General features: G+C 43.3%; 1 protein-coding gene across 1 annotated transcript in view; it reads right to left on the reverse strand.

The window, feature by feature from the left end:
- Positions 1-13990, reverse strand: part of PSMC2 (proteasome 26S subunit, ATPase 2) — a 110237-nt gene extending 96247 nt beyond the window's left edge. The window contains exons 1-2 of the mRNA XM_086967332.1: positions 13798-13990; positions 803-840 (exon numbers count right to left, since the gene is read on the reverse strand). Coding sequence (XP_086823458.1) covers positions 803-840; positions 13798-13867 — 108 coding nt within the window. The 5' untranslated portion in view covers positions 13868-13990. The remainder of the gene's footprint in view (positions 1-802; positions 841-13797) is intronic.
- Positions 13991-15425: the final 1435 nt, after the last annotated feature.

The following is a 15425-nucleotide window of genomic DNA, read 5'->3' on the forward strand; positions in this document are numbered from 1 at the left end:
AAGCCAATAGGTCTCGACTATTAATGGCACTACCCAACCTTTTTGCTTTTTACTGATGCCGTTTGCTAAAATTTGTGTCTGCCAATGTGAAACAGCAAAAAAAAAAAAAAAAAAAAAAAAAAGTGTCTACCGCAGCAGGATGGCAAATACGTGCACAGGCATCACCATGCATATGCACCTATGGGCCATGATGCAAGGGGCTTTTTTTTATTTTTTTACTAAATAGCAGATGCCAATCCTGGAGTTGTAAATTAAACAACCATTTGCAATGCAATAGGTCTTGCATTTGCAAGAGTTTAGGTAATTGGCATTGAAAATTACGATGCCTTTTATTTATGTGTATTGAAAACCAACACATATATAAAAGGCATGGTCATTTCTAATGCCAAAAGATCAAACTCTCACAAATGCAAGACCACTTGTGCCCCTTTCTTTAGAAACTGCTTGCCGTACTCAGGTTACAGCGAGCCGCGTCTAAAGAAAGGGACGCGCCCGCCAATAAAGTAAAATAACAGCATGGGGCGCTTTTACAAAAAAAAGATATTTGTTTGAACAAATGTTTTTTTTCGTAAAACCTGAATACAGCGAGCAGCGTCTAAAGAAAGGGGCGGAGCCACCATTAAAGTGAAAGTACAGTATGGGGCGCTTCCACCCCCCAAAAAAACACAGAAGTTTCGTAGTGCGGCCGTTTAAGTTAAAGTGGACTGCGCTGACAAATAAAATAAATAAGCGCATGTGTTTAAAAGTCTGACGAGAAACAAATTGTAGATTTCAAGTACTTTATCATGTTCATGATACTTACATATGTTTTCAGCAATGCAATATCCCCTTCATCCAGCGCTAAAATACAAACAAGAGTACATAAGTACCTGAACATAGATGATAGGAAGAAACATTATGGCTTGGCAGAAGAAGAAATAGTATAGGACAATAGATCATCATCTTACAGATTCTAATATCAAAGCATACAAAAAAATCTGAAACTTCAGCACAATCAACATTTCTTTGATGTTATTCCAAAGCCCAATGTAATTGTTATAAGATGAAGAATATTTGCTTTTTTTTTAATGCATGGATTCTTTTATAGAAGTGCTCAGCTTTTTTGCATTTAACAACAATATTCATAACAGAATTAGCTTCCAAGGAAGAGCATTTGATTAACAAACTACAAAGCTCCTGAACTCAGTCTGCTGCATTTAATTCATTTTATCCCAAGCAAACACAAGGAGATGATGGACGGAGCGCTGAAACTTTTCAGATACTCACCCCCAGTCACAGATCTGGGATGAATCAATCATCGTTCTTTAGCTCAATTCGCCACCCCCGTGCTGACCCAGCTATATGCAAATGAGTCTTCACCTTGTTCCTCACAGTCAAGCCCGAACTTCCAAGCCATGGTTTCCCTGGACCGGAAACAAGCATCCTGGGACCGGTTTCGGGGTAACACCCCTCATCAGCCATGCTAGCTTGAATCCAGTGTAAAAGTGAGCAAGAGACCAACGTCAGGGCATACCCTGCCAAATTAGGGCAAACAAAGCAAACGCAAGGAGATGATGGACTGATTGCTGAAATCAACATATGGAATTGCACTAGCTTAACACCGCTATTCTGCCAAAGAAATCAAACAAATTCAGATTTTTTTCCACTGTTTAGCAATAAGAATTATTTTATTGGAACCGTGTGTTCTATTGCTTGTTAAAATAAACTTCCTTTCAAGAGCTTCTTTATGGGGAGTGTTTTGATTCATATTGTATTGCAGCGACACAAGTAACTCAGTCCTCTCTTTAACAGCATCCAAGAGTCACATATAATAGTTAACAAACTGGCTTAAAGGTTTAGACAAGGAAATTCCTTGGTATCCCTATGGTTGGTGTATATGTACCCCAGAATAAGAGTTGGGACCAGAGCAGACCTGAAGGGATCCAAGCACTGAGAAAATACAAAGTTACTTTTACTAGACATGGGGAAGAGAGAAAAGCATGCCTCAAGTCCAGCTCTGGCACCCTGCATCTGGACAGTAAAAGGAATGAGAGAAAAAAGTAAGCTATAGCTTTATTGAAAAGTAAATACACTACAGCAATGCCTGCTGCTTGTTTTAGAACCACCAAGATTATCCCAGAGGGAGAGAGAAATTCTGATTTATTTTCATATTCTCTGAATGGTCTAGTCATACATTACCAGGATACCTTAGACTTCCACCACATTAGAAGCCGTGAGCATGTAATAAAGAGATCACTCAGAATCGACAATCATTCAGAACATGGACAAACTGGGGCAGTCTAAACTAATACAATACAGCAGTAAATAGGAGTATGAACTGCCAGGCAAAGTGTGATCATCGGTTAGTAAATAATGATTTCTGGCAACAGTTAAATGTTTACAAACATAAAAGAACAGGAGCTGTCAATGGAAGAGTAAGGTTACACAGCTGGGTCTGTGGCAGTAATTGCTCTATAACACCAAGAAGAAGGAGAATGACCACCTTTAACTGTATTATCATTGCCGGAGGATAAATGAGTTTTAAGCACAGTACCAACAGAAAAGCATGCACTGCATTTTGGGGACTGGTAATAATTAAATATGTTTTCAAAGAAGTAAGACAGTGAGGGGGCGGGTTTGCCACTCTCAGAGGGAGTGGTAGGTCCAGCTAGGTGTTCGCCCCAATTGTTATGAAGTACAAAAGGTGCCCGGCTGTTCCTATTACAGGTGAAAGTTTGGTGTTGGTGACACCAGTGCGTAGTGATAGAACGCTTGGGTATCCAATTTGTTGGATATAATGGCCTCACACACCCTTGAAGGTGTCCTGCTTCATCATCGGCAATGCTCCTCGTTGGGTCGGCGGTGCAATACCCAACGGGCAACACCTCAAAGAGGGTCTCTTTGGCAGACATCTTTTTCCAACTGCCGTATGGGTGAAGTGTGGGTGAGGGGCCAGTATTATGTAGACGTTTTTATGGGTGTTAAAATTGGGGTAAAGGGTACCAGGATCAGGTTTATTCTAGCGGTCCCTTACTCCAAGTTACAAAATAATTAAATAGACAAAGAAATACCATTGGGGTGGTGATGCTGCCAGGAAATATGAATATGACAGAATAACTCAGCATAGCAGTTCTACAGAAGTGAACTAAACCACGATCTTCAAGATTGAGTGGTACATGTGAAAGTGGAACCAGCAAACAAATAGCCAACAATGGCAAGTCTTTTTTCAACAGACCACAAGAGTCATAGTACCCATTAGGTCTAGCTACTCACAGTCCTGGGGAATCCCAGCAAGTCTGGTTAGCCTATGGTTTTCATCCACAACGAAGTGAAAGCTGGTGACCTCACATTAAAAAAACAATAACAAATTTTAAAAAAGGGTAAATGTATATAGATATGCCCCAATTAGCACCATTATATTCTCATTGTCCGTGATCCAGGCAAATTTACAAAGGCAAGTAAAAATATATCCAAGAGTACTCATTTCCATACTATAAAAAGCCTTTGTGGGTAAGCCCCCTAAATACTCAAAACTGTGATAGACATGCATTACTATTGGATGTGTTTAAGAAAGAGCTGATTGCAGTTGCTTGTGTTCGTCTAAAGTGGATCTTTTAGTAGATAGCATGCACAAACTACTTCCCATCCATGGCAATGTACCATATGTATCAAACTCTTTTAAAGTGCCAATGTAGCCAAAATGAGGTGCTATTATTCTGCCTGATCAAATGTTCTCCAACAAAAACACTTCAGTTTCAGTAGGAAGTACATGGGAATCCAAATTTTGCACAGTCATATCTCTAAAAAAATTCTATGCATTTTTGGTTCCAATATTAATACTAATGATTCAATTTGATGTTCTTGATGATTCTTCTTTAATCCAATTTGGTCATGACTGAACAACCATCAGATAACATGCTGAGTCGAAAAGGTCACCTGACACTGTCATAAACTGGTAAATTTGATAACTTCCATTGAAGATGACACACTGCACTGCTCAAAAGGCATGTCTTGGTGGTTTACTATCCAAATTCAAGTTTATACCATTCGGAGCAATTTGTTTGGAATATTAACAGGTGGAGGAGTAGAGGTTGCATTAAAAACAGGTAATCTTCCTTAAAATTGCATTTATTTTTGTAGAAATGGCCCTAATTAAGAGGGCTAGATTATGGTTGGAACATCAATCCTGGTCTGATTGGATTGTAGGAACTTTAGTATGAATCATAGTGAAGGGAGTTATTCACTCGCTTAAAAATGACATTTTGTGATCATGCCAATTGTGACGAAAGCAGTTTGTTTTATGCTGTGGTTTAGAGAGCTCTGTGTATAATAAAACACGCAAACTTGTTTGTTTTGAGTTCAGTCAAGCTCATTTGAAAAAGCTTGCTCAGTTCTGGGTAACTGTGGCTTCGAGCAGTCAGGCTTTGTCAAAGGAACAAGTGCAAACCATTTAGAAGTACCCGAACTGTTGGATAAGAAGGAAATCCGACACAAAGGAAATCCAACACCAGTTCAGAAAAATAGCTCTATTTTTATTCATTTTAGACACCAAAACAAACCAAATCCACAGGAGGATTTTAGAGATATTGTAAGACGGAGTCCCGGAGCCCCCTATCCTACGAACACTCCCACACACCTTTATCAGCTTCCTTCCCGCCAGGACTGCGGCGCCGCGACCATTTCCCCATGACAGTAACGAACATAGGCGCTACAGCCATGTCCAACGGAACTCCGCCTTCCTCTCTCTTGCAGGAGCCAATCAGTGACTTTCGACCACAGGAAGGACAACCCTCTAACCCCGGAAGTTCCAACCCCGTGGCAGCGTCGGAACAGGTAAAAGCCGAGAGCTGGCAGACGACCGACGTTGGAGTATCGTGGCAGGACACTCGAACCGGAGCTGGAGACGGAGACGAGGCAACCGAAGAAGACGTGTGGACGGAGGATTGGTGGAGACCCGAGGAGGTGGCTGAAGAGCGGCCGTGACTCAGCGGAGAGTCACGGCGGACCGTGTGAGTACCGTAATTCCACCTGAGAGCTCGCTAGGTGCTCGTTGTATATACTATATGTATAGACTATCCCCTAGCCACTTCGTCGCACTGTATATTAGTTGTATAGCACCTCACTGTGTGAAACCCCTGCCCGTCACGATTTCACTTGACTCGCTCTCACCCTACCTCCCTTCTGGATACCGCCCCCTCCCCCCTCCTTCCTCACAGTCATTCCTTTCTCTCCCTCACTACCCGGTTGACGGTGGAAGCATTGTATAGAGTTACCGACCAGACTAACAGGTCCTTTCTTTGTCTCTTATTGCCCTCCGAGGTACCTCCCCGACGAAGGACCCCAGAGACGAACCTGAAGAAAGGAACCGGACACAAGCCCTCTACCCGACCTCGGATCCCTTACCTGGACTATATGTTATGTGGCGCGTACCTTGTTGGTTACCTTGTTTTTGAATAAATAACATCGCCCACTATATTCGGCCTCCGCGCTTGCTTTTCCAGCCTGCAGTCCGCCCACCATCACAGATATACATTATTAAGCAAATAATAAATCACTGCTTTTCATTCCAATTGCAAACAAACATCGACAACTACTGCAGTTAGCGGTTACTTATGAAAACTTTATAAAGTTGAGTGCGACTATTAGGGCCTGGTTTGGGAGACCAACTATGACAGAGAGCGAGTAACAGAACAGTTACATTTGAGTCAAAGTAATCTACAGTTCAAGCTCTATGGGCGATCCTCTATAGACATTAATGGAGGGGTCCTGATGTAAGGGATACAGGATGCTGATCTGGTAAGAGGGTCTTCCTGGGGCCATCTCTTCTGTCCAGGGCTCGAGGCTGCTTTTCCTCAAGCAGGGCATCCCGTAACAGTCCTCTCTTTGCTAGCCCAGGTAGCAGCAGGTACAGCCCAGTCTTTGGTGCAGCCTCTCTTTGCTGGGTCCAGGAAACTGCAAGGGAGTAGTCCTTCGGTCCTCTCTCCTGTGCAGAAGTGATCTGAGGTCTGAGTTTCAGGGGTGCCACTTTTATGTCCAGGACTTGCCCTCGCGGGGTGCGGTAAGTACTAGCCAAAGTGTGGCATCTAGCTATACCGGAACACAATATTCTGCTTACTCCCAAGATGGCAGAACCCTTCCCTTGGTATGTGGAGCTTGGCAACCCAGCCTACAGTTGTAGCTACCAGAGTGCCAAACGCCAATGGGAAACTTGTTATGGCAACAGTTTCTCCCTCTCTGTCCCCAAAGTCAACTTCACCACCAGAACAAAAGAGCAGCCCCTCTTGTGCGCATTCCCCATTTGTCCTTCATAGGTGGTCTCCCCTTTGAAGCTCGCCTTCTGGGCTCTAACCCTCTTTGGCCTTCATAAAAGGGAGAGGTTCCTTTCCCGACAGTCGTTCACATCTCCCACAGGAGGGCAGAAGGCTGTCTTGTAGCCAACAACCATAAACAATCAAAGGAAAACATGGGCAACAGAGTGGTAACTTTCTAGATTTGCCATTTACTTAGAAGTTACATTAAAATCAACTTGGGCTTTAAGTCAGGTTAAATGTAACGATTCTTTTGATACCCTGAAGTACCAACCTTAGTAGTCCAATTCAGAAGTTAGCACAGCTTTGTTGGCAGGACGTAACCCTGTACTCACAAATGGGGATACTATTGTTGGCAGCGCGTAACCATGTACTCACAAATGAGGCTACTAGCCTTTCCACAGCAAAAACACAAAGTTTTTTTTTTTTACTGTTAAGCCATGTAAAAACGTGTCGTACTTTTTAGGTCTTGGCTTGGCGAAAGCAGCGCATGCGCTGGTCTCGCCATGCAGAGGGGTTCTTGGAATCAATATGGATCCCGAAAGCTGTGTCCCATCTCCGCCTTCAGTTTGCATTCGTGAGCATTGTTTGGCTTCACAAATTATGCCAAAGGCAGTGCAATCATTGCACCGAAGGCATGTCAATCCCTCCTTGTTGCCGCCCGGTCTCCTTTTAGCCACGCATAGCAGGATTGGATCTCTTACCGGCAGCGTAACACAGTAGGTTTATTATTAGCTTGCTGCACTTTTTTTTTTAAAACAATTGCGTGTTTGTGTGTGGAATGCATTGTATGTTTGCAAGCTACTTTCTATTATCGGCGTGCTTCGGATCTGGCACTTGTGGACGGCTAACTTTTCCTTGATTCTGAAATACAGTTCAATTAGTTGATGTGCCTTTCCGTATATCCATGCCAAGGTTAATGATGTTTATGAAGTCTGACTTTTGTTACCCAACTGGGACAGCGCACTCAACTCAGATATCATAAAAAGCTGCTAAAAAGTCCATCGAAAGCGCTACAGCGTGTTCTCTGTAGTGTGAAACGCTATATACATGGATTCACTGTTGTTATCAGGCTTGTGATATTGTTTTTAACTAATTAGGTGCATTCTGGGAGTTGTAGTCGGACTAGTAGGGGGGGTCACAATCGGCAAATTGGAAAAGGAAACCAAACCGAGGGCTTGCTCTCCACGGACTCATCTGGCAACCCAGACTGTGCGCCAAAGTAGGTGTTATCATTATTTGTGATCTCAAGATTTCTCGATGAATAGCAAAACTACTAGAATGACCGGTCAAAGATGTGTCGCTGCACTAATGGCTGTGAGAGTAGGCTAAAGTGAATCCAACTGGAGTATCAATTGGCTGAGATATTCCCATCAGACCACCTATTTGGCAGAATTTCATCGTATGGGATATTTGTAAGAACATCCAACCAACCGCCCAAACCATCGGCTGATGGTGCGGATATGGATGCAGAACGTACACTCTAGCCAAACTGTTACTCGTAGGGTGGTGCTCAGGGTGTGTAGTGCAGTGCTATAGTGGAAACATAAAATTAACGTCTCAGACAAAAAGTTTGTTTAATTGGAATTGTCTGAGTGCTAAAGTTAAAATCACGCCAGGTAGTTGAAACCTATGACTACACTATGGCGCTGTGCAGAATGGTCGGTCAATATGTTTCAGCCGAATTGGACATATTGTCCGGCTTTCATCAGGACCTTAGATGGTAAGCTACTGCAACAAAAAAGAGTGATTGTGCACAAGAAAATTAAAGTAAGAAAAATTAGCAGTACTTATATCTACCATGAACCTGGAGCCCCAATGTTCATGGGAAAGATGTGTATTCTATCTCAATCCGCGCATTGCGTGGAGATTAGCCTCACCTCGCACGGCATCCGCTCGGGAATATGAGGCCCCGCTCTGTCCGTCGGTATTTCACGCTGGTCTGGAGTCCTTTTCTGAATTCAAACAGAGAGGATGAGGTCCTGAGGTGAAATGGGAGGTTGTTCCAGGACTAAGCAGCAAGGTAGGAGAAAAATCATCCTCCGCTGTTGCTACGGTGGATGCAGAAGGTGTGGGTGAGGCAGAGGGAGGAGGAGCGCAGGTGTATGGAGTAAAGGGGGAAGTTAAGGTGGTGGTTGATGTATACTGGTTAGGGAGAGCTTTGAAGATCTGAATCAACATCTTAAACTAGCATTTCTTCTGAATGGGGAGCCAGTGGAGCTTCTTGAGGTGTAGGGTGATGTGGGTCTGCTTCGGGAGGTCTAGCATGAGTCTGGACGCTGAGTTCTGTATGGTTTGCAGTATCTTGAGGAGGTGCAAGGTGTCTGCTACGTGGAGTGCATTGCTGTAGTCCAGTCGGCTGGTGACAAGGGCTTGTGTAACTGTCTGGTGGTGATGGGAAGCCACTTGAAGATCTTGCGGAGCATGCGAAGGGTGAGGAAGCAGGTAGATGATACTACGCTGATCTTTCTTTTCATGGTGAGCTTACTTTCCAGGATGATGACAAGATTTCGGGAGTGATCGTTCACAGAGGGTGAGGGTCCTAGTTCAGGGTTCACCAGGCATCATTTCACGTGGAGGTGTTGTTCCCGAAGATTCCCACTTCTGTTTTGTCTGTGTTGAGTTTTAGGCAGTTCTCATCCTGTCGGCAATGCTCGTCGTGCACATGCAGAAGTTGGTCAGCTTGGCAGAGGGGTCTTCTGATAGCAAAATGATGAGCAGGATATCATCCACATAGGATAAAATATTCAGGTAATGTGATCTGACTATGTTGGCCAAGGAGGTCATGGAGGTGTTGAAAAAGGTGGGGCCGCGGGACAAACCTCGAGGGACGCCACAGATGGTGCTCTTAGGTTCCGAGGTGAAGTAAGGAAGGCAAATTCTCTGGGTTCTTCCAGAGAGGAAAGAGGCTATCCACTTTAGGGTGCCTCCTTTGATTCCAGTGTGGTGAAGCCTCTTGGCTACTATACGCGAATGACGTAGTCCTACTCAGCCACACGGCAGTTGGCTTGCAACATCTTCTTAATGGTCTGCAGGTCTACGTAGAAGAAAATAGCCTTTCAATAAACCTAAAAAAAACAGGACCATGACAATCAATAGCAAACGAAAAAAGAGCTACCTATGGCATCTGGGCGACAAACTCATTGAACATGCGGAGGCTTATAAGCATCTGGGAGTCTACTTAGACAAAGAAGGATCATTTACCCGACAACAAGAAGAGATCAAAAGGAAAGGGATGATCCTTGCCTTAATCATGAAAGGTTCATCAGCCAAACTACTGGGCCCAACACTAAGCTCTCTCCTATTGGTAGCACGAGCCAAAATCCTGCCTTCTATTACGTATGGTAGCGAAGCACTGCGCGGGAGAGATACCAATCTTCTGGACAAAACGCTTGCAAAAGCATACAGAACTATGTTCAGCCTCCCGAACTAGACCTCACTGGCGCAAATCCAACTAGAGTTTGGTCTGATAAAGCAAACCTGGGCCAGCTATGGAGTATACATCAATTGTTGGAACAAAATCAGAACATCAAACCTAACACATTAAACCACCTCCTGTGGCAAGATCTACAACAGAGGGAGAATTTGCCCGCAAGGCTGTACCTTCAGGAGGCTCTGACAAAAACACAGGTCTATCGCCCTTATGGGTCACACATTGTCACCATTCAGCTTTAAAAATAGGAGTGTGGAAGTCGCTGAAAATACAATCACTGGTGGAGGATAAAGCTGCTTTTTCTGTCTGAGCGCATGCTTGGATGACTTTGAACTCGTACAAGACCCTAGTCCCGCAACAATATTTTAACCTGGGCTACTCAAAAGCACTGAAATTAAAATTCCTAAAGTTACGTCTCGGAGTGATACCATGTACGCAGCACCTTCCTCCATGGAGAAGGGTGCAGACTTTCACAGTATGCAGACTGTGCAAAACCGGACAGGGGGACATCATTCACACCATCTGCTCTTGCACGGAGATGCTCCAAGAAAGGAGGCATCTGCTAAAGATTCCCTTTAATCAAAGGGAGATCCGGACAAGGAGGCAGGCAGTTTTGGCCTGCTTCAACCCCGCATCACCACAAATGAATACTAGATTAGTATGATTTCTCGAAGCGGCCCAGGCAAAAATGCCAAACTGACACTAAAACAGTTGGGCATGGGAGTATTTGGTCTATTAATCTACGCAGTGGGAGCACTAATCAATATAGGCGACCGTGTTACTTACATAGGTTGCTCCCGTATGGCTAAATTTGTATTTTAACATTGTAAAGCTACAGAAGCGTTTTACATTTTCGGTATAATGACATTTTATTATGGTGGTCGAATATTTTATATATGGTTTTATTTTGCATGTATTGCAATGGTTTTAAGTAACTCTGCAAATAAAGGAAACTGTCAAACAATTGCCAACAATGTTAGAAAAAGGATTAAGAGGCTGAGTCACCAAAGTCATTAAGAGCAATTCCGCAGCAGCTGGGAAGCTGGCCCACATACGACGAGGTGGAGGATCTGCTCACTAGAGACGTGCTGCTGCCTCTATAAAGAAATCCTGGCAGTTGGGGGGCGCTGGGCCGGGAAGAAGTTGGGATAGAAAGAAAATGGCAGGAGTGGCGCAAAGAACAAACAGCAACAAATAAAGTCAAAAACAGATACTGTTACTGAGAGAATACAATAAAAGTTACAGCAATAAAACCAAATTGCCAAAAGTGTTAGAAAATGGACTAAGAGGCTGAGTCACAAGTCAGCAAGAGAGACACCGCAGCAGCCGGGGAGCTGGCATCAGACCAATAGGTCGCGGCAACAACTTCAGCTTGTAGCTATTAACCTGAAAAGGTGTTTGTGACATTTGTCAAAGATTTCCCTAATTGCAGATGGCTTTGCAGTAAAGGGAGGATGTCTGCACATGGCTAAACCTTTACACATTTACCCCAAGGTTTATGCCCTTGGTGCTATAAATTTGTTCTACTTTGATTATAAATTTCAACAGCTGTGATCAGCTAACAAATCGCTCATCTTCAGAGGTATAAGAATTGGTGATTTACCATATAAAAATCTACTTTTGGAGTGATTTTTCCTATCATTAACTCCAATTAACCTTGTTTAGTATGAAGGACAACGGAGAATGGATGTTTGTACTCTAAAATATTGAATTCTCCATTCTCCGCCTTTTACCATGAAGTTGCGTTGAAAACACTCTAAACAGTTACAATCTTTAATAGTGAGGACATCTTATGGCTGTGTTCTATGTAGAATGCTTCTTGCAATTTCATTTTAGATTATGCTACATGTTTTATCTGTCAGTTGAAGATTGAGTACCAAGTGCAGTTAGCATTATATATTTTTGTTATGTATTGTAGCTATTGTTTTTTAATAAACTTGAGTTTAAAATGTTATCTGGAGCCTCTCTAGTACAAAATAAGAAACAGGTTGGATCCTTATCTTGTCTACAGCCTCTTGAACATGCAACAGAGAAGTGTTGAGCTTCCATCACAGATTTCTTTAGGAAGTACACCCTAGACAACCGCAAGAATGGGACCATGACCAGAAAAAAAATTATGTTACAAATATTTGAATATAACTGCTGGTGTCATACGCCCAGAAGATAGCAACATATCAATTCTACATTTTTTAAAAATCCACATGGTGCTCCGAAACAAAAAGTACAGCTGAAAACGGACATGTGTTTTCCCTGGAGGGCAAGTCTGAAACTAGGTGCCAACCATAAAGTGGCATTCCTTGCGAATAGAAGATGACTAATCTCCAGATCTATTCATTTTTGTGGCACTCAGGTTCAGATAGGGGAGGGTTTAGCTAGGGTAGCGTGGAGTCCCAGAGAGATCGAGTTAGCTACATTTTAGGAATCTGTGACTTTAAAAATAAAAGAGCAGTCTGTAAACATGATGAACGTGTGTACAGAAGCCAAGCAAGATCTGCCATGATGTTTATGATGTGCCCGTATTTCTGTTTACCTTTTGACAGACGAGCTGCTGACTAGGAACGCTGTTTATTGTGATAAAATTAAGGGGGCTCAGGTAGGTCTGTCAGTAGACACTTACCCTCATCAAGGTGGGATAGTACAAAGGTCTACTCTAGACTGAGGCGCAGACAGTTTTGGATAGGCGTTTTATGTTTTTTTAAGGGAGTGGTGGTGGGGTGAAACCTGGCTGTCTTTTTAGGCACAGTAAACTGGAAGAGGGGTATGCAGTCGCTTTGACAAGTAATTTCCACCTTTACTTTGGTTAGGCAGGCCCCAGTCAATTCAGACGATTTGCCCACTCTGTACTATCTGCTCAGTCACTGAATGTTAGAGGTGTAGAAAAGTATGTCTTAACAGCCCGATGGTGTAATGATGTTACCGCAGGGTGGGGGTTTAATATTACCACCCCTCATCCCTTTACTAAGGAGTTTAGGTCATAAAGGGTGATAACTGGTAGTAATTTGACAACATAAATGTGCGGATTCACTACCGGTTTTAAGCCAGTGGTAATGTGTCAGACGTTTCTGCCTTATCACTAAGCGGTAACAACAAATCACTCTAAGTGCACGGTAACAGAAGATTGTGTAGAAGTACAGAATCTCCACATTTATACCATCACAGTGGCCCCCTAGTCAAGAGGCCTCATCATGAGCTGTGCCTTGTCCTTTCATCCTAAATAGAATAAGGGCCCTACTAACATCAAATGCCCTGGTACTTCCCTTTACTTCACATAATCAGAGAGGACACCCTGCTTAACAAATTTACCTTGGAACCGGACATCCTTTATTGATTACAACACATCACAAGTAGGGTTGTCGCCTGGAAGGTTTTCTGCCGTCAACGCCGCTATTTTTGTCCCGGACGGAATACAAAAATTAAGATAAATCGCCTAAAGTCGGTATTTTTAGCCCTTATGTGCACATGCTTCAAACAGCAACCTCTTTTAAATGTGTTCTAGAGCCGCGTCATAGATCCCTGGCTAATAATTTAAATGAACAAAAGCAGAGAATTCATATTAGAAAGGAATACATCCGATTTTGTTTAAAGTCCTATTTAGTATGAAGTCCGGGCCTTTACAGACTCTAAACAACAGCAAATGTCCGGTATTTTTCTCTTAGAAATGTGGCAACCCGAACCCCAAGACATGATGGACACTGTTTGCGGCGCTGAAATGTCATTCTATAAATCACCGATAACACGTGAGTTAGTCGAATGAGAAAGTAAACTAAGAACAACACCTAGAATGGAAGAGACTGCCACAAGAAAGCCCATTACTCCAAACAGTTAACTAGATAACGAAGTGATAGGACCACCCTGGTCTTTCTTGATGGCCCATTCCAAGTTGGATGTCTCTTTCCTATCACATACAAACAATGTTATTACATTAGGACTTTTCGCCCACTCCCATGACTTGAATCGTCCCTCCACAAGTGAGTACCGCCCATAATCACCTCCTGACTGATCTCGCCCTCCCCAATGAAGGGTGCTGCTTATCTGACTAATCCCATACACAAATAGTAAACGAAGGCTCCCCCTGACCTCGGATGGGCTGATCCTCTTTTTCCTCCTCCTTGGTCTTGCGCTGGTCATCTCCTAGGTAGTCGGGCATGGTGAGGCTCCGAAGACGTCGTTCGTGTCACAATACTGCTTGGACTCAGGAGTCTGACTCCGAACTCGGGCACCATAGGATTACACAGCAGCTTCCCACTTCCGGTACCAGCTACAATCCCAGTGCACCCCGCGCGCACACTCGCCGGAAGCGTGCACCAGCGAAACCGGCCGACTAGAAACCAAATAGTTTTTCAGCGTGGCCGTTGACAGCCTGCATGACAGAGCGCTTTGTAAGTTGTTGCCCGCAGCGGTGGCCATTGCAGAGTTGTGTCCAACCACCGCCTCTGAAGTTTATTTTATTTTTATTTATTTATTTTATTTAATGCGATTTTTTATAGCGCGAAAATAACCCGAAGGTATCAGAGCGCTTTACAAAAAAACCTGTTGCAATACATAAGGATTTAGGATTACATGAAAGATACAAACAGAAAAAAATTGCAGATGTACAAGTTGTAAAGTCACACAAGGAAAAGATACAAACAGAAACAATTGCAAATGTACACGTTGTAAAGTCACTCAAGGAAGAGATGCAAATGGACAAACTCTAAGAATCACATAGGAATGGCAGAGAGTACAAAGGTCTACTACATATACTAGTGGTTAGAGTTATCTCTCTATATATATATATATACAAAGGACATGTCCAGTTAGGTAAGGGGGAGGAAAAAGGGGAGGAAAAGGATCGGACCAGGTGGCACCGGCAAGGATGGAGTTGCTTCAAGTGGGACAAAAGGAAAAGCCCTGAAGCCCACGAGTAGCAGGGCATACGTGTAGAAAGTCATTTTAGGCTGAGAGCTGCGTGTTCTCCTTACAAGGGACCTTAAACTTAAAGAGGACCCGTCAGTTGCCCGATTAAAGAGGAATGTTCTGTGTCAGCAGTGATATCTTTCGCGCTAATTAGCTGCTAAAATCTTAAAATACCAGCGAATGAAAACCAGTTATTATATACGGCATCCTTATAGTCCAGTATTCTAAGTGCAAAAAAGTATTGGAACTATGATGAAGGAAAGAAAGTTGTGGGGTTACGCGCAGTAGCAGCTGTATAATGCTTTCGAATGCTTCTTGGCCAAACACGTACAAATACCTGGAACAAAAGGAGGTGCTAATAATACGAACTGAACAATGAGAGGGCTCGCTTGGGCTCTAGGTTAAGAACCCCTTGTTGTCCGCCGCACCTAAAATAACTGCTGTAGCAGAAGACAAGTGCACCTAAAGAGACAAGATTTTTCACAATTAAACTTCTTCATTGGACTCCGACCAGGTTACACAAACTAAAACTACGAGACAATGACTTTTGTTGAAACTGTAACTTGACTGCGGGCTCGCAAGAGCCTATATTCTTTAGTTGCCCCCTCCTGAGTTCTTATTGATCCTCGATCCATAACCAACTAACAATTCTATTTGATACGTCAAAACTTTCCAGTGATGGCCCTAGGGCATCTCTGGCTGCTCTGAACCTCAAGCCCAAAGACACACCTGTTAGACCTGCTATTGACAATTGTAGTAAAAGTTATCCTCCCAGAATGGAAGTAATTGACCAATATGTCACACAGGGT

The sequence above is a fragment of the Lissotriton vulgaris genome, chromosome 1_1, assembly GCF_964263255.1.
Source record: "Lissotriton vulgaris chromosome 1_1, aLisVul1.2, whole genome shotgun sequence".
NCBI lineage: Eukaryota > Metazoa > Chordata > Amphibia > Caudata > Salamandridae > Lissotriton > Lissotriton vulgaris.